Raw genomic sequence first — 24,289 nt, forward strand, 5'->3', positions numbered from 1 at the left:
CCGAGTCGTCTATCCGGGCTGTTGTGGTTCGGGGGGGAGAGAGACCCGAATCGGTATTTCAAGAAAACAGTTTATTTGCAGCTGCTGACTCAGAGGCCCTAATGGGCAGAAATCTCTGAGTCCCGATTGTACTGAGGGAGAGATATTTATCCAAATTCAAGATATGACAACCCATCAACATTCAGGGTAAAGCTGATAGCACTACAGACATAGAGGTGGCAGTATAGTAACAGTTTCACCCAGTTCTTGTTATGGTTTACTGTAACCCTCTGTGACTCTTGCCCCAGTTACTAGCACACAGACACACAAGAGATATCCTGCCCAGCAACAAGCTATTCCCTTGCTGTCCTAATACATTTACAGAAAGGAAAAGAGATTATTACAAATTGCTAAATCAGTGGATCTTCCATAGTCAGGGGAAGTCTACCTTGCTGTCTCATTCCCCCCTTATGATACAAGGCATACATAGGGCTTGTCAATCATTCCTGTACCTTTAAACCACTTCGGTTACGCAGAGTCATGAGAGCACTTGCTGTTTTTCGTTTTATCATACTTTCCATTGCAGTCTGCCATGCCTTTTAATGACAATAAATACATTCCAGAACCCTCTTATCTCAGTAACCCACTCGCCACTCACTCAATCGACTTCCCAATTCTCATTCTGACCAACTTTCTAATTCCCATCCTGGGCACAATTAATTCAGGTCATTTTATACATTCTTAACAATTGATCTCAATAAAATACATCCCATCTCAAGACACGTCAATTTTTGCTACTGAAGTCCAACAAACAATCCAGCAATAAACCAGTTGTTGTCTTCTGAAATACAAAGGCCCTTACAATAGATCCAACAAACAATTTAACAGCATTAAGAAGCCAACTAGGCCTGGCCAACATTACAACTTAAAGAATAGGAGAGTGTGTGGGTGCTTATGCAGACTCTGTCCGTTGAAGGCAAGAGGAAAGACAGAGAAAAGACAGAGGACGGGGGCAGATTCTCATGGCTAAAGGTGAGATTCCTGCACCTGCTTATGTACACAGGCAGTGGAGCGCCACAGATAAAATACCTTTTTGTGGGCAATAATTCCAGGAAATTCCTGGAGGTCCCTAAAACAGCTTTATTGAAAAATACACAACTTAGGAAGGACAGTTGGAAGAAGCAGGAACACATTTGAACAAGATACATTAATGGAAGAACACATAGACTTCTAAGACATTGCATAATGCAAGATACATAGCAGCAACATCAATCCCACATTGGTACATTTTATAAAACAACACCAACATCCCTTTATCCTTTCTTCAAACAAAGCATCCCAAAAATCAAAAGTCCTTTGTCAACTTTGAATGGAAACATACACAACCTTTCACAATAGTCATACAGTTGAGATCATTACAAAGAGAAACACCAAAACACCAGAGAACTCAGGCAGTGTAGAATAGGCATGACTGCCACAGAACCAGATCTAAAAATCACCAGAGTCTTTTCACAAGAGCTGTAAAACAAAATGAGTCTGAGACACAAACAGAAACGTATTGAAGCCCCCCCCCTTTGCTAATGCAGGGTGGGAGAGACAAATCCACGGTCTCAGGCAGGGGGCTTGAGACCCCCCAAATGACTCCCACAGGAACAAAAGATAAGGCAAACATTTGAAGAAGTCTTCATCTGACATCAGGAAGATAAAAAATATAGAGAGCATAAGCAAAGTTCCAGAGGCCTATAAGTCCATGTGGCCTGGAAAGATAAAGTGCACTTAATGTCTGTAGAATATAGCTGAAAACGTAGAAAAGCAATGTCCATAGCAAAAGTTTTTATAGCCACCGAGTTCTGTCCAAAAGGCAGGAGTGGCTGGAAGTAAAACCTGGAAAACTCAAAAGTCAATTCATTCATTTCTTGCATGTAGAAACTGTTGACATAGAGGGACTTCATAGAGGACTTTCCTCCCCCCTTCACTTGTTTTCTGACACACAGGAAACAGTGACCCTGTTATGCTCTAGAGAGCAATTGACAGACTGAGTTAATATTTCGCAACCTAATAAGCAACCATTGTCCACTTCCTCAAACCCTCAAAAATCTTCTTTGCCTGCTTCGGCCATCAGGAGAACAGATCCAAAACCCAAAATATGTTTCTCTTTGCTTGTGAGGTGGCAATTTCTGCAAAGTCCTTGCCAAGCCTTATTACCTTTCCAAGCCTCCCAAACCTCAAAAGGGTGCTTTCCTCCTTTTTCAAGCACATCCCAGGTGCTGCACAGACTGAACAATCTGCAAGCAAAGTTCTGACCCAAAAAATAACATGTACTCAAAGGTCATCCAGACAGTCCACAAGAAGAGGTTTCATTTTCCCAAACCCCCAATCAAAGTCACGAAAACTAGGTTCACACCAGGGGCAAGGAAGGCACACATGGCGACAGACCCCATCCCCCAAAACTGGCAGGCTGTAGTGAAAAATGGGGAAGCCCGTTTCCAAGCAGGGGTGTGAGTGTCTGCAATCTTTGCGCATCTGGAAACAACCAACTAGATGCTGGCTGGACCCTTCAAGAACTGACTTTGATGCTAGGAAAGATGTCTTCAGCCCACTTGTTCCTTGTTTTCCTGGCTGGCCTCCTTTCTCCACTTTTTCCACTCCAGTGCCTGTCACTCACCTCTGGATAGCTGCGGCAGTCTTTCTCCCTTCATTTTGTTTTTCTTCCTCAGTCTGCATCAGGAGGATGCCACACAGCAGGGCACTGGGGGACTTGGGGCATTGCAGGAACACTTTTGCTGATAAAAGGTGAGGGGGAAAACAGATCGGTTATTGCAAAGGTGGATGCACTTCCTGGAGGGGTAAAATCTGGAAGGGAGGGGGCTCAGACTTCTTCTGGTTGACGGTAGGGATTAAATCTGTAAATCCCCCCCTTTTGGCCCTGGGTAACAGGGGTGGCCAGACATATATCAGTTCAAAGAGAGACAGACCCCAGTGGAAGGGAGCAAAAGAGGGCCAGTGATGTGATGTAGACAGAGCTGGAACTAAAGTCTGGATCCATTCCAGCAGTATTTTTGACAGATTTTTCATTTCAGTACAAGAGCCCATCATTTCTTTTAAGCAGTCGCGTATTAGACTCCCGTTGGCCCCAAAAGCAGGGTGGGTAGGTTAAAAATTTTGCAGACCTCAAGGGAGAGAAGCAGAATTTTACACAACAGTCATTTCAGTGATTTTCCACAGTAATCTCCTCTAGCATCCATCAGGGCAGGAACACTTCAGGAAACTTAACACTCAGCTGTCCATTCAAAAAGGGCTTTTTCTCCCCCACGGGTTGCTGGGTTTTGCTGGGTCTGGATACGGCACACTTTCTGTCACCTTCTCCCCTCCTCTCTGAAGCTTGCTGTTGGCGTTTGCTAAGCCTGGTTTCTGGACTCATTTCAAGCAGATTGGCATGTAGCAAAAAACAGTTCAGATGTTATTGAATTCCCTGGTGACGTATAGGCCCTGAGTCTTGGAGAGCAGCTACAACCGATGCAATATTCCTGGGGGGGGGGGGGGTTCAGGAACATTACCGGGCAGGTAATTGCAGGATGTTGGGCCCCAGTGGCAACCATTATTCTAACTAGAGGCTCCTAGGGGGCTTCAGTCTTAAAGCAGAGGGACCAGTTCAGTTATATCTTCCCTCTCAGATGCCCCCCCCCCCCCCGCTGGGCCTCTTCCTTTCTCCCCTGGCTCCTGGCTTGAGGGGCAGTCAGCATCCACAGGAAGGGCCCCTCCCCCCCAGGGGTGCTTCTGCCTTTCTTCTTCTGGCTTTCCTGCCAGGGATCCTATCTGGGAACGTCTGGTCTGCCCATTGCCCAGCATGTACGTTTTGGGGCTTGTCCCTCTAGATCAGTGGTTCCCAAGCTTTTTTTGACCAGGGACCACTGGGACTTTTTTGTTCGGTGCAGGGACCCCAAGGTTCAAAATAAAAATTCTGAGAATTTGAAAATAAAGTTTAATCATAACTGTTAGTTAAACATTAAACTTAGAATAATCTTTAAATATATATTCTTATAATAGAGAGCTTTTAATTGAAAATATTAATTTATTATGGGTTTAGAACTTTGTTTCGTGGACCTTAATTTAGTTCTCACGGACCCCTGGGGGTCCACGGACCCCTGGTTGGGAACCAGTGCTCTAGATGGAAGAGGGCTGCTCAAACCATTTTCTTTCTGGAATACCGAGGCTTCCATTCAGACAGTGGCTTCTCGCGCTGCTGTTATAGGAAGAGTCTGTGGAAAGCTTGGATCGGTGAGACGGATCCTGCTTTCACACGAAGGTTCGGAAGGGGGGAGGGCTGTGGAGGCTGCAGGAACAACAGCGATACGTGTAGGAGCCGGAGGAGTAATGACTCCCAGGCAGGGGCAGGGGATTTTCAAGTTCATGCGTTTCACTTTCTCAGATGCACTGCGTATGCCCAGAAACAGTTGCTCACAGGCTGATTACAGTGTGCATTTTGGCGGCTGTTTTTGAGCTTAAACTGGCCCTGTGTGGGCAGCCTAAGTGACGGGGCAGAAAGAGCCTTCTACATTTCCTCCTTAAGAGCAGTTCTCCTGACTTCACAGCTCTGAGCAGAGGCTGCTTTTGGGGAAGCAGGGCGCTCTTTCTTTTGCTGCTTTCGGGATGCTTGAGCATGAGGGCAAACACCTTCGTTGCGGGGCTGGGGAAGGGACTGCTTTTGGGATGGATGGTTGCCAGCCTCCAGGCTGTTCTGCTTAGTGCTGGGGCATGCCGGCCGTTGGTGACTTTTAAAGAAAACCAAAGCACAGCTTGTCCCACCTTCCCCTCTTTCCTCTCCCCCGGGAGTCTTTTGATGTTGTGAAAACTGTTGCAGGCAGGAGGGCGAGAGATTTGGCGGGGGGGGGGTCCCTTTCTCTCTCCGCAGCCTCCCCCTCCCCTTTCCTGATATGCAAACACGGTGCTGGCTTCTTGGGCTGGCGGAGAAAGAGTGGGGGATTTTTCAGCTACAGTTCTGAGGCTTTCTTTCTTCCCTTGAGTGGAAGAATATGCTTCTTCTTGCTGGGGCTTTTGGGAATTGACTTTTTAAAACCGGAGCGTCGGAGCAGCCTTCTTGGGCACGGCTGATCTAACAAAATTCCTGACTGACGTGCCGGCTGGGTACAGGCTTAATAGACATTCTTCCTCTCCCGTATGTTAAACGGGTAGGTGAGGGCTTTTTATTCTGATGAGCCCAGAAAACAGACTTTAGCAGAGGCACAGACAGCATTGGCACCGCGTGGGGAGCCGGAACTAGCTGCATGGACAGGGCTGATGCGGCGTTGGGGAGGCATACGGACACCGCCCGGAGATAGGGGCAGCAGGGGCAGTGGGACTTGCTCTTCCCCCTCTGGTTTTCTTAGCCAGTACTCTTGTTCTCTGGAGTACTAAACTCCAGCTCTAAACGTAAGCCGCCAAGGGGCCCCAGCCTTCAGTTACTACGAACAAAGTCTATTGTGTTGAAACATTTAGAAATCGTACTTGTTATGGAAAGGGACCAAGACAGGAGGTAGGGTTGCCAAGCTCCAGATACTAGCTGGAGATCTCCTGCTATTACAACTGATCTCTGGCCAATAAGAGACCAGTTCACCTGGAGGAAAGGCCGCTTTGGCAATAGGAATCTAGGGCGTTGAAGCCCCTCCCCTCCCCAAACCCCACCCTCCTCGGGCTCCGCCCCCAAAATCTCCAGATATTTCCCAACCTGGAGCTGGCAACCCTACCTCGAATGTCCCAGTGGGCCCCTGAGGACTCCCAGAATTGCAACTGATCTCCGGACGACAGAGACCAGTCCCTAGGGTGGCCAACCTCCAGGTACTAGAATTCAAAACAAAACCTCATGCTTCAGTAGGAAGTTGAACCAACGACAACAAGCACTGATGGCACCCAACTTATATAATAATATCAGTGCAATCCCATTCAATATATTATTATATATTATTATATAAGTTGGGTGCCATCAGCGCTTGTTGTCGTTGGTTCAACCTCCAGGTACCAGCCGGAGATCTGCCAGCCCAACTCACGTCCAGCCGACAAGAGGCCAGCTCACCTGGAGGAAAGGGCCGCTTGGGCAACAGGAGTGTAGGGCGTTGAAGCCCCTCCCCAAACCCCGCCCCCCAAACCCTCCCGCCGGGGGCGAGGAGGGGTGGGGCCGGCGCGGGGCGGCCCCTGCTCGCTCTCACCTGGCGCCCAGGAGGAAGCGGCGGCGGCGGCGGCGAGCTGAGCGCAGCCAGGCAGGGAGGCGCGGGGGAGCCGCGGCAGGACGCGCCGCCGAGGGGGCGGCCTGGCCGGCTGGCCGGCCGCGGAGGGGCCCAGGGCGACTCTCCCCCTCCCCGGGCCGGGCGATGGCCGGGCGCTGCTGGCTGCTTGGCTGCCTCGCCTGGGCAGGTAAGGCGGGGCTGGGCTGGGCGCGCTTGCTGCCAAGTGCGCACGGCGACCCGACGCCCACGTGGGGTGGCCGGGTCCCTCCTCGCCCCCGGCGGGAGGTTGGGGGGGCGGAGCCCGAGGAGGGCGGGGTTAGGGGAGGGGCTTCCATGCCAGAAGGTCCAATTGGCCAAGCTGGGGAACTGGTCTCTTACCGGCTGGAGGTCAGTTGTGCTAGCCGATCTCCAGCTGGAGGTTTAGCTTAGAAAAATACAGTACCAGGCTCTATGAAATACACCTAAATTGTATGTGTATGCACAATTTTATGTTCAATTTTCACTAAAATTTATGTGCATTTCATAGAGCCTGGTACTATATTTTTCTAAGCTTGACTTTTTTAGTACATGTGCAATTTGTAGTACATGTGCAATTTGTAGTACATGTGCAATTTTTTGTAGTGCATGTGCAATTTTTAGTACATGTGCAATTTCTGCTCCAGTACCTGGAGGTTGGCCACCCTAGGGACTGGTCTCTGTCGTCCGGAGATCAGTTGCAATTCTGGGAGTCCTCAGGGGCCCACTGGGACATTCGAGGTAGGGTTGCCAGCTCCAGGTTGGGAAATATCTGGAGATTTTGGGGGCGGAGCCCGAGGAGGGCGGGGTTTGGGCAAGGGAGGGACTTCAATGCCATTGAGTCCAATTGCTATTTTCTCCAGGGGAACTGATCTCTCTCGGCTGGAGATCAGTTGTAATAGCAGATCTCCAGCTAGTACCTGGAGGTTGGCAACCCTATGTAGAGCACACCTCCCTACCTGCTGCTCTTGGTCGAGGTGACCAAGTGGGCTTTATGGAGCTGCCGTGTTCATGCCCTCTTATGACCCTTCATGCGGGTGCCTGCATGCCAATGCTCTTGCTCATAGGGTGATGCAATCGCAGCCAGACCTTTTTGCAACATTGTGGTTATAATCAGCTCAGGTCTGTTTGCCTTACGAGTTGTAGCACTATACAGCAAGCGCAACTTTTGTGACACCCGAAAGACTAACAAAATTGCATTCTACCATAGACTTACGTGGACCGGCATTGTGAGTAGCAGCTGAAAAAGCAACCTCTAGGTGACAACTTATGCTGGGATAAATATTATCAGTCTCTAAGGTGCTGCAAGACTCCTGTTTGTTTATTGCTGCAAGGAACTAACTTGGCTCATCCTCGGAAATTAAAGCACATGCTGTAAACTTAAGACAGAAGTTGTTAACGAAGATAAAAGGAGCCAACACATCACAACGACAGCATCAGTTAACAGTCTAAAGCACTAAAATAATTTTGGAGACACTCCAGGGCTGCCAAAGTAAAACCGGCCACTGTGTAACTCTCTCACGCAGGGCTCCCCAACGTGGTGGTGCTTGTGGGCATCTTCCTGGTGCCCACCAAGTGCTTTACAAAATGAGCAGGGCTAGGTGGGGCTTTTGCCCAGCAGGACTAATGATTGGCTGTGTGGATTAAATGGATCCTGTTAAACAGAACCTGTGCCTTAAATGTTGAAGAGGTACTATTAAGGGTTATATATAACCAAGCTTCCTGGCATTTTGTGGCTGGATCCGCCTCCTACAGCAGCCATTTTAAGATTGTACCAACCACCCTGCATCCAGGCTCCAAAAGGTTATTGGGGACTCCTGGTCTAATGTTTGCAAGTACATTTTCCAACTTCTGTTGGTTTGACCAACGAGCTTGCCCTACCAGTGGGCAAGAGAAAGATTTTTGCCTTTCTGTTTGGAAATGTGAAAATGAAATGGCCACAGCATTACTTATGAGATTTCCTCTGTGGGACATCCTTTGCTATACTTTACAAAAATTTGGGACAAATACAAGGAATGTTAGAAGATGTGTGTGACACTGCTGGGGGCAGTTGTAGAATCCTGAGTAAAAAAAAGCTTTAAAATAATTTTTAAAAATAATTTAAAAAATAATATAGAACAGATAAGTGGAACATCATGAATGGAGGCATTATATCTGTAGTTCCAGATATAATGTAGTTCCAGAACCACATTTGTCTCCATTATATCTTGCTCACAAGCTTCTCAGGGGCATCTGTTGGCATCAGAGCAACTGAATACTGATCTAGGAAGGTAATATTTATGTACGTATCCTTGAATATATAAATACATCTAATGTTGAAGTGAGGTCAGGGCTTATCCCAAGATAGCACATTATGTAAATAGATCCTTTCTGCTATGGGTCTAACTAATCATGAGACACTAATGAACTGCCAACCTGTGTCAAAGTTATGAATCTGATTTCCTTATTCTAGTGCAGTCAGGTTCTTTCTAAACTGCATCTTTATAATCACAAAGATATCTAACAGAGAAAATTCCTGTCAAATACTTTTGACTCTCCCAGCCTTATGTTTAATTAGCCAATGTCTAATTATGTCCTCAAGAATACCTGCAATCACTTTTATTCAATAGATCATTATAACTAAGTGGTTAATTTTCATTACTTAGAGTGTTCTTTCATGATGTCTATTTCATGATGACTATTTTATGGCATTTTCTCTCCAACACCCACACTTTTTATTTGCAAATAACCAAAAATTAATCTAAAGTCTTAAGTAAAGTGAAACTATCATATGATATTTTCCCTGTTGCTAAAATGAAAACAATTATCTGAAAGACAGGCGCATTGTGAAAGTGGTGTCATATTTTCTAATTTTGATTTGTAGCAGCTATGATGTGTAAAAAATAGAATACAAAACAAAATGAAAACAAAAAATAAAGAAAATGAAAATGAAAATGCAACGTGGTTAAATGCCTTGATGATTCACTCATGATTCACAACACCCCTGATGTTGTTTTTTATAAGACCAAATAAAACTGGTTGTTTTCAAAGTATGAAAATAATCAGCAGTAATCAAAGCACAAATCTTGCTATTATTTAAGAATGTATCTTTACTTTGTCATATTCTTGCATTTTCAAAAACACTGTCAGTGCAGTCCCAAGAAGAAGTCAGTGGTCTTAGAAAGCTGTAACTCTGCTCAGGGTTGCCTGGTAAATCTCCTAGTTTTGAAAACAGTCAAGGACTGGCAGTAAGAACATAAGAAAAGCCATGCTGGATCAGACCAAGGCCCATCCTTCTCCTCACTACAACTCTGTGAGGTGGGTTAAGCTAACTGCATGCGACTGGCTTAAGGTCACCCAGCAAGATTCTATGGCAGAGTAGGGATTTGAACCTGGGTCTCCCACCTCCTAGTCCAATACTCTAACCACTACGCCATGCTGTCTCTCATTTAAACAATTTAAACAAAAAGTTGGACAATTACATAAGTTTCAATTTGCTTTTGCTTGATGGCCAAAATCTGCTGCATGAAAAGCCTCCCTCTGCCTAGCAGTAGTATTGGTAGTCCTCATTCTGTTTTCAAATAACTGTTTTCATGGTGTATCATGTTTTTTATATCTCTTAAAGGTTTGAAAACTAAATGTCCTGTTTAACCCTCACTTCCCCTTATACTCTGTAAGATAATTTTCTTTGTTATGTTTTTTGGCATGACTTCCTTTCTAGACCTCTTTGATACATGTATATGTTCTTCTCTTGGTGTAGTGGTTAAGAGCGGTGGTTTGGAGCAGTGGAGTCTGATCTGGAGAACTGGGTTTGATTTCCCACTCCTCCACATGAGCGGTGGAGGCTAATCTGGTGAACTGGGTTCGTTTCTCCACTCCTCCACACGAAGCCAGCTGGGTGACCTTGGGCAAGTCACGCTCTCTCAGCCTCACCCACCTCACAGAGTGTCTGTTGTGGGGAGGGGAAGGGGAGGCGATTGTAAGTTCGTTTGATTCTGCCTTAAGTGGTAGAGAAAGTCGGCATATAAACACCAACTCTTCTTCTTCTTACATTTGTCAATATCCTTTTAAGTTGCAGCCACCAGACATAAATATTTCAGGATTCTTTTTTTTTTTTTATAATAATTTTATTGGTTTTTATAATACAAATTTTCCATGATAGTAAACAACAATAAAAGCAATATGAAATTCAAAATTCTAACTCTATGTTGTTATGGTTTCTTGAATTCATAACAAAAAAAAACAAATTAAAGGAAAATTTACGACTTCCCCATCACCTCTCTCCGCCTCTTAATAAAGTATTCATCCCATCGTAATTGGTCTGATCTTAACTATCATAAATTCATTTAACTTTCATAAAACATCTTCTATTAATATAAATGAATAATAATAAATCTTTGCAATCTTCTTAGGTATTAAATGCCATCTATACATCATTTTATAAATGTTTTCTCGAATTGATTGCGCATTTATTCCTTTCAATATTTCAGGATTCTTAAGATGGACTGCTACAAGTGAGACTGTGTTTTAGTGAGCACAGTGCAGCAAGAGAATATAAATAATAACTGCAATTCATTTAATGGTATTTTTTTTCCAATTTGTGAAAGAGCTTCAGTGTTACACATTATATAGTATATTATGTTTGTATTTACAGTACATGGCATTGTACCTGAGCCTCAAAATGTAAGAGTTCATTCAGTTACTTTTAACAGCACTCTCCAGTGGGATCCAATTGCATTTCATAAAGCAAACATGACTTATACAGTCCAGTATCAAAAGTAAGTATATAACAAATCTTACGTAGAAGATAGGTTAAAAATTACAGCTTGTACCTCTTGTTTTAGCTTTTACAGAACAAGAATCTTTCGTGTTATGGAACTAGTCAGTTTTTTACAACTGAAAATCTGCATAGGTTGTTTTACTATTTAGACTGATATTTGAGTTTACTCACATGCACAGGGAATGTCACATGATGTTTCAGTGACATTGGCTGCAATCCTAAGCATACTAGCCCCACTGAAACAAAATGGGACTGACTTCCAAATAGACCAGCTTAAGATAAAAAATAGACCGGCTTAAGATAAAAAAAATCCAGGGAAAATGTTTGTGTTTGCCATAAATTAGTGCCCCTCCTGACACACACATGCCCCTCTTTCCACATCACTGCCGTAAAAGACAAAACGGAAGTTGCTATGTATTGTAGCAAATATATAAACTGGTTTTGTGGAGAACCCAAATGATGTGTGTTTAAGAAAAACTGCCTTTGATGTATGTTCTATTTATGGACACCACAGAGTACAGGAAAAGGGGGAACAAAAAAAAATCCTTGCCTTCTTTCAAGAGTGCACTTTTAAGCAAATCTTTTTGGGCGGCAGTGAAATAATGATAACCCCGAACAAATGTCTTACTGAGGGTGGTCTTGATGACCTTCCTCCTTGAGGGTAAGCATGACTCTGGGTTGGAAGCAGGAGTAACTAATCCTCCACTCCCTTTTCTCCATGCAGCCTATTTTACCATGGCTTTTACAAGCACTGAGGTCCCCTGGAAATTCCTTTCTTTGGGAATTGTTGAAAGTTCTCATCTTTGTAATGGTTGAACAGGGAGATGTTTATTCTGACAAGAATAAGATACTGTTGCCTGAAAGAAGTTGCAGGTTCTCACTGCCTTCTACTGGAATGATGATCTAGAATAATAATGTGTTTTGCATTACAAATGGCCCAGAAGGTTTGATGGGTAACTGGCTAGGAGTATAAAATCTTCAAAGTCAATAGATTACAACAAGTGGGAGACTCGCAAGGACTTGCGGGGGCATCTAATTTCTCTCTCTCCCACTCTTTTCCTTTCCTGACAGCCCTTATTTACTCTCCCCCTTTCCTGCTTCCTTTTGTCCTCCCCATCCTGCAGCCAATCTACCTTTATCTGCCCCCCTGTCTTTAGATTTCCCTCCTTCCCTACCCTAGCAGCCTGTCCTTGGAAAACTCTGTATGGTGCTGGCCGCCAAGCCCAAGTGTACAGTAGGGAACTGACAAGGAGATGCGGGGGGCACTTCACTTTCCCCTTATTCCCTTTCCCACACTATTTCTTCTTTCCCTCCTCCTTGCAGCCCCCATATCCTTCACCTTTCCTTCCCACTCACCAAGCAACCTACCTTTTATCTGCCCCCATCTTCAGCTATATTTATGATTTATTTAATTCATCGATATCTGCTTTTCTTTACAATGGGGACCCAAAGCAGCTTATGTCATTCTCCTCTTTTCCATATCATCCTCACAACAACCCTATAAGGTAGATTAACCTGAGAGTGTGTGACTGGCCCATGGTCACCCAGTGAGATTCCATGGCAGAGCAGGGATTCCAAGCGGGATCTCCCAGATCCTAGTCAGAAACTCTAAGCACTTCATCACAATGGCCAGTTCTGGGTGAGCCATAGAAATTATGTGGCTGCAAGTTGCCCAGTGGTTGCTGAGTCTTCCCTCAAAGGCCAAAACAACTCTGGAAAGGGCCATGTCCCCTTCCCATGCCTTTTGCTGACCCTAACCAACCCTGGAATGCTGGCAAAACTGTTTTGGTTGCCTAGCAACGGCCACTGGGCATCTGTTTCCTAAAGCTACAGGTGTTCCTGTTATCATTTTGAGGGATTTTAACCCCCCCCCCCTCCAATGCATTAATTTCATGTTTTTCTGCAAATCTGGGGTATTTTTCAGGTTTGTAGAAAGATCTGGCTTGTCCGTTCACAGCTACAATCTCTGATTTAAGTATCTTCAGATATGGCAAGGTTAAGAATTAGATATATTGATAGGCAGAGCTCATGTTCTGCAAAGAAAGTATGTAAGACCCACTGTTCTAGAAAACTGAGTGGGGCAAAGGCTTTAGGGTTTCTAACTTTGGAAGGATTTGCTTACCTTGGTTCTTTTAACATTCCTTTTACAGACATTCTGGTGAATTCGTTAATCTGTGCACAAGAATTGCTTTCACAGAGTGCACTATGTCAAGTATACCTCTACTTGGTAATTATACTGTAAGAGTTAGAACTGAATCTGAGAAGGAACAGTCAAACTGGAAAAGCATCACCTTTACACCAATAGATAGTAAGTTTCTTCTTTTATTCCACTGGTAGACACAGTGTGGTTTGGTCCTGTCTAACTTAACAGCAGGGCACTCCCGCTCTAGGGATGAAAATGTTGTTTAATGAAGCAACTGTTTACTATGAACATTATTTAAATTGTAAATAATCTTATTTGTTTAATCATTTAAACATTTAATAGTTTCCATCCCTATCCAGTGCGGTGTAGTGAGCCAGGGTGGTCTAGTAGTTAGGAGCAGCTGACTCTAATCTGCAGAACTGGGTTTGATTCCCCACTGCTCTACATGAAGCCTGCTGGGTGATCTTGGGCCAGCCACTGTTCTCTCAAAAAACTCTCAGTTCATGCAGAGGCAGGCAATGGCAAACCACCTCTGAACGTCTCTTGCCTTGAAAACCCTATGGGGTTTCCATAAATCAGCTGGGACTTGACAGCACGCACACATATCCCTATCCAGTTCTAAATACACATATCTGAAGGTTAAATCTCAGTGAAATCTGTGAGATTTAGGCTTGGTCTACACATGGTTTATCACCACGATGGCTTAACTCCCACGTTGCTTTAATGAATAGAACAAGTTAGTAGCTGTTAGGGGGAGTTCTTTTCTTTTTTCTGAGAGAGTGAGGTGTCACTTTTTACATGCTTCCGTGTGTGTGTGTGTGTGTGTGTGTTTAGGTGTGACCTGTGACGCGTCAGTGTGGGGGATGGGCAAGCCTCTCTGCCCTGGGATGGGTGCTTATCAGGGGTATGCAGAGAGCCTGTTTTTTTTCTACAGAGTGGGGTGGCAGGGTGGGGTGTGTGGGCCCCACTTTCTCTGTACAGGGAGGGGGAGAGGGGCTGAGTGTTCTTTTCCCCAGTCGTTGGGGGGTGTAAAGCCCCTCCGAGTGGTTTTTCCAGCTCGTTCCACCTCCAGCCAGGAGATTCCCAAATAGGTTTTTTTTGGACTAAGAGTTTTCTTTTCAGGACAGAGGGTGCTTATGCATAAGTGTTTTTAGGCAGTAGGAGCCTCCCTGGCTCTCCAGAGAGAGGAGAGAAGCCCCTACCACTTAAGATTTTGAAAGGCACAGGTTTTTTTCCCAGCAGGCTTGTCTCCTAGCGTTATACACAGAGAAGCCGCGGCGTGTAGATTTTCAACCAGCTCCACATGCAAGCACAGGGGAAGAGAGAGAGAGAGAGAGAGAGAATATTTCCCCCCATCAGAATATGCAGCTGAGTCTCCGCCAGATCCTCAAGCATGGATGTAGAACAGGGGGACTCATAGAGAAGCCCCCGACCCATTTTAGTCGTATAAGCAGGTTATAGGCCGCGTAGCCCTTCACCCAGCCCCCAAGACAGAGAGAAAGGGGTCTCGAGAGAGAGAGAGGCAGGCAGGCAGGCAGACTAAGCCGGATAGATTTTTAAAACAGCCCCCCGGTTCCCCAGCAAAAGAATGGCTGTGAATCCTCCCAACCTCCCCCCAGCCAAAAAAGAGCTGCTTGTCTCTGCCCAGGCTAGAGAGGAGAGAAGGACAGGTCTTATCTGTTCAGGACACACAAAACACCGCGTGGGCTTTTCCTACCGTCAGGCTCTCCTCTGCCAGGGTCTATACAACTTTTACAGGCACACAGCAGAGAAGTGTAGCAAACGTTTAAAAGCGGTGCTCTAGAGGTACTTTTTTGGTTTCGCAGACCAGAGCTGCTGCTTTTTTTCAAAACAGCCGCGGTAAAAGAGTCAGAGAGAGGGGTGGGAGGAGCCAGCAGGAGGGAGGGGGGTATTGGGGAAAACCCTAGGACCGTGTTGGCGAACCTATGGCACGCGTGCCATAAGCGGCACGCCGAGCCCTCTCTGTGGGCACGCGCGGAGCCGTCACGTCTGCCCCCTCCTCCGCCCCTCCTCGCAGCCTCAATGCAAGTTTCCGCCGCACCGCAGCCAACTTTGTCGTGGAGCGGAGGCGGGGGCGAGACAGCAGACGTAGCGGTGCGGCCGGTTGGGTAGCCCTCAGGGCCGAGCATGAGTGGCCGGTGGCGACGCCTGGGTGGGGCGGCAGCCGAGGAGCTGCTGGCCCGGGCGGCCGCGACAGCAGCTTCCTGGTGAGCAAGGGCGTGGCCGGCGCCTTCGCCCTCTGCCTGCTGTGAGTGGCCCTGGCCCCTTGGAGGCCGGGGAAAGAGGGGTTTCTCTCCCCCCGGTAGGCTGCGCTGTGATCGGCAGCGGCGAGTTGGGAACCGCTCCCCCCTTTCCCTCCCTTCCCCTTGGAGCCCCCCTGAGTCGGGGGCTTTACACCACTCGGAGGGGCTTTACACCCCCCCCCCCAACGACTGGGGGAAAAAACGCTCAGCCCCTCTCCCCCTCCCTGTACAGAGAAAGTGGGGCCCACACCCCCCACCCTGCCACCCCACTCTGTAGAAAAAAAACAGGCTCTCTGCATACCCCTGATAAGCACCCATCCCAGGGCAGAGGCTTGCCCATCCCCCACACTGACGCGTCAGAGGTCACACCTAAACACACACACACACACACACACACACACACACGCGCACGGAAGAATGTAAAAAGTGACACCTCACTCTCAGAAAAAAGAAAAGAACTCTCCCTAACAGCTACTCAAGTTGCTACACTGTATTTCTATATCATTTGGATCAGCTATGAGAAATGTGCAGTGGAGAAATGAGAAACATGGAGGCATTCTTTTATGATGCAGAAGAACAGCAAATGAGTCCGTTGCTCATGATGTGGCTCATACATAGACAACCACACTCATGAGAGTTTAAACAATGGCTGCACATTTGTTTGTAGCTGGCTGGCAATCAACATCAGAAACCATGGTTTGCCAAGTACAGTTTGAGCTAACTACAGTTTGGAATTATGCCAAAATTGACAATTCATAATTTAACCCTAACTCTGTCAACAGAGGCCCCTACACCATAGAAACAGGGTGAGTGAGAAGATAAAAAAAAAATCAGACTGAGAAGATAAAAAAATAAATAAAGCAGACTATTAGTTCTAAACTTAGGTTTGCCAGTACATTTAGCCCAAACCATGATTAGTTCAGATTTTGGTTTGGACAGATGTATAAATTGAGGTTGCTCTACATTCCATTCTATGGAATTATCTTACTTGGTTTGCACTTTCTCGTGTGTGTAATATTGGTCTTGGAGGCAAATTTGGTGAACATTGCTCTCTCCTTTCCCAGAATCTAATTTTGGGAATGCAAAGAAGCTATGTGTTTTTTGATGCTCTATCATTTTTTCTTATGTTACTGGGTCTTTCTTTTTTTTAGCCGGCTATTTCTGAATACCAGTCTGGGTTTATCAGTTAGTTTTTTTAAGGTTTTCAGTGGGTACTGTAATTCCAAAAATATCTGTTGTAAATCCTGCGGGTGAGACTCATGACAGACCCAAAAATGATAACAGCAAAACACCATTTGATGTCACCTATATGATAATGCTTCTCTCACACAGGCCTTGGGTAAAAGGCCGTTCCTTGGTTACAGGAGTCCTCCTAACCTATAACAGTTTCTTAGTGATGAACCACCCAACAGGGATACAAAAGCAGGCGTATAATCCTGCAACAAACCAAAATGCCCACTTTGTCCCCACACATTTAGACAATAGATACAGGACCCAATAACACATCACCAAACCAACCTGGGCTCATCCACTTGCTCTTCCTCCAGTGTGATCTACATCATCTTGCATGAGTAATGCCCTTCTGCTGACATTAAACACCACAATTTTCAGGAACCAGTGGGGGAGTATTTCAGTTTTTCAGAACATTGCATTGCAGATATTAAAGTCCTAGTACTCTAACAAAAGAATATCAGGAGGAAACTCCAATGTGAAACTGCTGAATTAGCACTCACTAAGAAGTTCCGTACCACCACCCCCAGGAATAAACAAGGACTTGAGATTTCTAACTCACTATGGCCTAGCCAAACCTGGGACTTCCACACTGTTTTACACTTGAGTTGTGCCAAACCAGTGTATAGTACCTGTACTTCTCTTTGTTAGATTTTCATGTAACAAATCACTCTTCACCCTGTAATTTTGTCAATCAGAACAGACGTCCTCCTACTTGCCAATTCATTAACAGTTAGGAAAGTCTTCATTTAACCACTCTGGGTAAATTTATTACATTTTATTTGATTTTATTTTCTCTTCTGTTTTGTTCTTGGGACTTTTGTGCTCTTGTAACAACCAGATTCATTGCAGCCCATTGTAGAGTCTTACCACCCAAGGGTGGACTTAATGAATCTGGGGCCTTGGGCAAAAGACCAGGATGGTACCCCAGAATCATTGCCATGCTACTACTAAAAATAACTTTTATTTATATCCCGCCCTCCCCTGGCAGGGCCAGGCTCAGGGCTGCTAACAACATAGTAATATACATTCCACTACAATTAAAATACAATGAAATACTATTAAAACATTATAACATGCTGACTCAACACATTGATAGCACTTTTATAAACCCCCAGAGGGACAGCAGGTATTTTGGCGGCCTTTATTCCATCAAATTCCCGATCTCACGGGAGGGAGGAAACAATGGAACACAAGGAAGTGAGGAGGAGGAGGAGCTGCACCCACACTCCCAACCTACATGCCAAGGCCAATTAACGGGTACCCCTCACCCTGTTCAGTGCAAGCAGGAGCCACTGCTGCCGTCCTGAGCCTCGGTGGCCTGAGTGACTGCTGGCTGCCTAAGCCCTGAATGGGGCAGGCATGAGCAGAAGTCATTAGAGCCTTTCTCTCTCTCCCCCCTCCGCATTGTAGGTGTAGGGCTGTGGGTGGTTGGGAGCCCCACAATATGGAGCCCTGGGGCAGCTGCCCCAGTTGCCCACTGGTTATGACTGCCCCTCCTCACACCTAAATTATATGCGATGGGATTCATTTTCAGTATATAAAGGGGTGTCGCTTTGCCATTTGAGGAGAGGAGGACACCTTGACACTTGGGCAGGAAAAGAACTGAAGGGAGAGTCTGCCTCTCCTCAGGGGCTGAAACAATGGCCTGATATCCTGCCTCCAGGGATTATGGGAGAAGGAATACCCCTGCATCGGGATGTCCTCCTCTACCTCAAATAGAAGGAACCTTCATGGTATGTCCAAAGTTCCTTTCTCATCCCTCAAAAATCACCTGATTAATATAAAGTGCTGCATGTGTAAAGGGCTCCAAAGGCAACATGAAAAATACAAGTTGCATTTTGCTTTCTTCCCTCTCTTTTAGCAGTAATTGGACCCCCTGAAGTACATGTTGAATCAAGACCTAGGGCTTTGTATGTAGAAGTCAGAGGTCCTTTTTTTCAACAGAGTGGTACCAGTTGGCCCATACAGCACTTTTACGGTAATATGGTTTACAGCATGCTAGTCTGGAAGAAAGGCTATGATGAACAGGTAAGGCTTGCCGGCAGTTGTGAATGTGGCTTCCTGGTGTGGGATTTGGAGGTGCCCGTATACATTCAAAAGTATAGAAAAAAAAACTACTGAGTTTTGTGTTTGAACGGCTAAGGATTGATTCTTGCCAGTGCTAATCCCTAGATTAGTTTGTCAGAAATTTCCAGCTAATAATTGAGCCTGGTATTAAGCCCATTGTATTGTCTGTATAGAGGTTGTCCCTGGTAGTGATTTGTGTTGAGGGTGTTTCAAGAGTGATATATGGTGTCAGTATCATGTAGAGCAGCAATCAGCAGTCTTTTATATTTAAAGAGCCAAATTATATCACGATGTAGCGCAAGAGATGAACAAAGAGCCAGTATAAGTATGCCCGTTTTATAACAGAAAATATACAACTTAACATTACAGATAATAAAGGTTTTCACAGCCCAATCACTGGTTGCTACAAGCCCTTTATTAGGCAATAGTACACATGAGGGGCACAAATCTAGAGAATTTTGGGGTCCAGAACGACCCATGAGCCTCTGCAGGAAGACTAAGCATCACAGTTACACCAGCATAATATTATATAATTGTTTAACCTGCGTAGATCCACAGGACTGGAGTATCATTCTAGCTAGTATATGTCTGCTGGCATAAATCAACTCAGTAGCAATCCTGTCTCATTGAGCATGTGTAAATCAAAGCTAGGACTGCACTGTTAAATTCTAAATTCTACACTGTTAAATTGACTGTGTCAATTCACTGTCTTCACATTATTTTCTACTAGGTGAAAGTTGTGAATATAAAGTATGATTCAGAAAAACTATCAGACCTGGATCCCTGGACAACATATTGCATTCACGTTCGAGCATTAATTCCTGAATCAAATAAAACAGGACAGTGGAGCAAAATGTCCTGTGTTGCAACAACTGACAATGGTAGTATTTAAATAATTAAAAGTGTATTCATGAAGGGAATTCTTGTAATTATGTACACTTGTTTTTTTCTTACTCTTTGGAAAAAAGGGCAGTATTGTTGTTTGAAAAATAAAGTTTCTATAAACAGTTATAAATATGCATGTCAATGTTATGCATGTTGAATCAGAAATCGTACTTGGTTCAATGGTTACACCCAAGTAAGTGATCATGAAATTGCAGCCTTGGTCGAAAGCTTTGGTGGTTGGCTTTGTTATTAGGAAACAGAGCCAAAATTGGAGACAGTTATGCAATGTTCAGGTCGAAAGAAGAAATTATATAGACCCTGATTTGGTGCTATAATAGATTGTTGTGTATTAGACTTGTCTTTGTTTTTATGTATATAAAATAGAGAGCTTCCATTAGATCTGGCAATGACTGATAACACAAACCTACAGCAATTAAAAGGTTTCCTTGTTCCTGATGGTAGCACAGATATTATCAGTTAGAAATATTATCATAGTTGTAATGTTTTATTATGTAGTGCCTTCTGAGGTAATTAACATTCAGAACAATATAGTGATAGATTGGACAATTATATGCTCCTGACATAAAATATATGTATACTCTGTAGTGAATAGTTCAGATTTTTGTCATTTTTTTTTCCTCTTGCAGGTATAAGTTCAATGCTGCTGACTGTTGGCCTACTATCAGGGTTAATAGGATTTTTTCTCTGCTGCTGGATGTTTTTACGTGTGTACCAGCAGGTCAAATACATCTTCCATCCTTCATATTCTTTGCCACAGCATTTCAAAGAGGTTTGTTCTTTTGTACCTTGCAAAAATATACTTGGGCAGATTGACAGCCCATGCCTGAGCCAGAGGGCCGAATGGGCTTAGGAGGTGACCAGCCCACTACACCAGTGTTTGTGCCACTTGCGCCATGCAAGCTGGCATGGATGCCGGCGTAGTGCCGCTTGCTCTGGCCTCCCAGGACTGCCGTGGCAGTGTGGCCCTTGGATGCTGGCTCAGCCTCCTGCTGGCATCCTACTGGGGCAAGTGCTCATGCCAGTATCCTGGGAGGCATTCCCAGGACGTTTCAGGGGTGGTGCTGCTGGTAGGCAGCCTCATAACCCCTTTCAAACTGGGAACGTCCTCTTACGCCTCAGTGGTGCTGCGCCAGGTTTTTACTGGCGCAGCATTGCTTTTCTCTATGGAGCTTCCCCTCCCCTTTTAACTTTTTTATTTTAAAAATGCCCCTTTTTTATCTTGTCGCAGCCGTGAAACCTCCTTGGAGGTGCGGCGGTGCCGTGGCCACACCATTCCCGGCCACTGCAGGGCTCAGGAATGAGCTCTGAGATAGCTTATGTACCCCAAGCTGTAGCCTTCAAAGAATGTCAGTTCTATAGTCTTATGCTCTGCCCTGGATATTTAGAATGGCATATAAAAAAAGTGAAAATTTACCTTTGGTTGACCGAAAGCACCTCGTGTCTCTCAGCTTATCCTTATGCTCTGCATAAGAATTTTTTTTTTAAACCTCTAAGATTAAAAGATCTTGCCTATGCTTTAGAATAATGCTTGCAAAGGTGAATGTGTTGCATATTCTGTGATCATGCATATTCTGTGATAGAAAAATAGCAGCCTCTGGTTAAGAAATATTTGGCTATTTGCTTTGCAAAATGCTGCGCCATGAGTGGTGTTTCTTCTGGTCTTGGATTAGGATATGCCTGTGACCCTGGAAGCTACTCAGCACAGGTGCTCAAAAGGTTAGACAGGCATGTGGAGGTAGACAGACACAGAAATTGTGCATATTTGTCAGTGATGTAAAAACTTTTTTCTTTGCAGTTTCTAAGCAAGCCTTTTTACAGTTCACAGTCTCTTGCATCACAAGGAGAAGATTATTGCTATGAGAAGATAACTGTTGTTTCAGAGATCTCAAAAAATGGTACTGATGAATCTGAGGAGGAACTGAACAAAGCAAAGCAGCAGCTTCAAAACTCCAAAGAAATTTCTGAGGCCAAAAAAGTTTCAGACTGTCCACTTCTGCACACTGTTCATACTGAATGGTGCAATGCACCGCATTCTGAAGGAATTTTACAAAGCTTCAGTTAATAGTTCACATGTTACCAATCTGAAAATTGTAATTTTGCATAGTTTTATCAAAATTTACATGTATTCAGCTCTAAGAAGCTTTATTAGAAGATTGTATATAGCAACTCTGCAATTTAAAGGTTTATTTTTATAATAATGAAGCACGTATTTTACAGCAAAATGTAGCCAAAATATTTATTAAGCAGATTGCACTTGCATAATTGACATGAAAAGTTCAGAGTTTTTTAGAACTGTTGTGCTTTCTAGTTCAAATTCATTTTTATTAGAATTTTTCATAGGCAAAATAATACTATGACATTTTTATCTTTCCTATTAAAAAGGATTTAAGTGTTCTGATCCACATTTGTTTTAAAGTTCACCCTATGTATTTCAGTGAATGTTCTCAGGATCACTTGTTCTTATTCAGCTAAAGGTACCCAACTGTAAAAGCAGGCTTGTGTGTGCTCGCTGGAACAGGAATAGTGAGCATGTCTAAATGCATGTGTCTACAGTCCCCTGCTTTTAGTAGGATGTGTATTTGAATGGACATCTCTACCCACTTTCTGGCCCAACTATTCCTTTGAAAATACCATTTTAATGCATGATTAAAATTGGATTGGGGCAACAGCCTTGACATCCACACCCAGCTGGAACTGTACATGCTATTTCTTCATGAAGGCAAAGACAGTTAAGTTCATCCTTATCTGTATGAGAAACCATGTACACAAACGTGTGCAGCAAAGCCCCATTCAAGAGCTGGGAAGAAGGACAGATGCTTCAGCCTTCTGCTACTACAATCCTGAACAGATCATTGGTGCTCTTTCAGACAGCTCCTGGGGCGAAAGCTTCAGTATGGGGCTTTTCAACCTGGTACTTTTGAGAAATAGCCCACTGCTGTTTGCACATGCCAATGGATTGGGGCCAGCTTGCACAGTTTGGCAAACGTTAGTCATGACCAAATCCCATTTTGCTTACAGGAAAACTTAGTCAGGATTACCTTCTGTGTTCATACTACTTGGAAACAGTCTCCATTTATCTAATGGAATAACTGCCATAGCACAATTTATTCTGGGGGAGTCCAACAGAATCCCCATCTTGAGTGCTTGCAGGATTCTACCCTCATTGTTCTGGAGTTAATTTAGTTTTTAAAAAATTCTAATCAAGAATTGATTGATAGTTTAGCATGAGGACTGCTGGAATGTAAACATGGGGTGGGAATGGCTAAGCTCTTTATTGGGAGGTTTTGACTTTCAGGGAACAACTGCCCTGAGAAAAACTATGGTGCACATGTACAAGGTGCAAGAATACACTATGGATTGCAAACAGTGTTCGTGGTGTGATAGAGCAAAATAAAAATAGGGTATTTCTGTAACAGTCTCATGTAAAGCTGCTTTAATGTTTACATTAAAGTTAAGTTCAGTTTTCCACTGGTTTGTGCAACAGTTTAACAAGAGTGATGTATTTTATTACTGTTCACTAGCTGTGCTGAAAAAAGTTAAAAGGGGTGCCATCTCTATCATTGGGAATTCTGTCATTATCTCTGATGGGATAAGCGTTGAACCTGTTACTATTAACTGTGTATCCGAGCTGCATCTGTATTGCAACTTTAATAATAGCATTTATTCAATGTTTTGGAGTGAACAAAGTGCTAAACATAATATTATCTCAGTATTGGTAGTAGTTCCGTAATAGTTCTAGACAAGCAATGATGATTGTTGCATAACAGAGATGCAAACCTGTCTTGTACTGATAATATATCTTCTGTTGAAATTTTATCACCACAGAAAACAAAAGAACAAAGTGAATTGCTGCAAAAAACTGACCTGATTTTTTTAAATTTCCCAGAATTCTCAGTGTAATTCAAACATCTATATACTCCCTCAGGAGAAATGAAATAGTTTTCATCCCTTGTTGCATACTTGGGCTTAAAAGAAGACCCATCCATAGTCAAATTTGCCTGGTGCTTTACTCTATCATCATTAGGCACAAAGTGAAGTCCATCCTGTTTTCTTGTACTTGCCACATGAGCTCAAGGAAATTTCTTTTTAAATATATTTGCTGTTCAGTAACTAGATCTTTATAATTTTTAATTTTATTCTGTTTAGTTTTTTAAGCTTTCAGTAGGGTAAAAGCATGAGCCCCATGGCACAGATTGGTAAACTGCAGTACTGCAGTCAAAGCTCTGCTTAAGACCTGAGTTCGATCTCAACAGAAATCGATTTCAGGTTGCTGGCTCAAGGTTAGCCTTCCATCCTCCTGAGGTTGGTAAAATGAGTACCCAGCTGGAGAAGGCAATGGCAAACCATCCGGTAAGCATAGTCTGCCTAGTAAACATTGTGATTTGATGTCACCCCATGGGTCAGTAATGACCCAGTACTTGCACAGAGGTCTACCTGTACATTTAGGATAAAAACCCATAACCAAAATAACTCCTAACAAACTTTAACTTCTTCATTGGTGATACAGTCACTATTCATATATAAAGTAGCTATGTCCAGGTTTGGCTAGCAAGATTTTTAATTACATTTGCAAGAATAATTAGTAATCTCTGAGAATGGATGTGGATATCTGAAAGATATTAGGAATTCTAGGCAATATTATCCATTACCTGGATGGCCCAGGCTAGCCCCATCTCGTCAGAACTTGGAAGCTGAGTGAGTT

At 44.1% G+C, this 24,289-nt stretch overlaps 1 protein-coding gene across 1 annotated transcript; it reads left to right on the top strand.

Annotated features, from left to right (window-relative positions):
* Positions 1–1,001: 1,001 nt before the first annotated feature.
* IL10RB (interleukin 10 receptor subunit beta) lies at positions 1,002–21,679 on the top strand. The gene is made up of 8 exons (XM_056858214.1): positions 1,002–1,011; positions 6,194–6,387; positions 10,827–10,972; positions 13,125–13,282; positions 18,476–18,642; positions 19,412–19,562; positions 20,214–20,356; positions 21,383–21,679. The coding sequence occupies exons 1-8, from the start codon at positions 1,002–1,004 to the stop codon at positions 21,647–21,649; spliced, it is 1,236 nt and encodes a 411-aa protein (XP_056714192.1). The 3' UTR covers positions 21,650–21,679.
* The last annotated feature ends 2,610 nt before the right edge of the window (positions 21,680–24,289 follow it).

The sequence above is a fragment of the Euleptes europaea genome, chromosome 12 (genome assembly GCF_029931775.1).
Source record: "Euleptes europaea isolate rEulEur1 chromosome 12, rEulEur1.hap1, whole genome shotgun sequence".
NCBI classification, from domain to species: domain Eukaryota; kingdom Metazoa; phylum Chordata; class Lepidosauria; order Squamata; family Sphaerodactylidae; genus Euleptes; species Euleptes europaea.

Coding starts and splice junctions, on each gene's coding strand:
- IL10RB (XM_056858214.1), top strand. Junction 10,973..13,124: donor TATACAGTCCAGTATCAAAA/GTAAGTATATAA, acceptor TTCCTTTTACAG/ACATTCTGGTGAATTCGTTA. Junction 13,283..18,475: donor CACCTTTACACCAATAGATA/GTAAGTTTCTTC, acceptor CCTCTCTTTTAG/CAGTAATTGGACCCCCTGAA.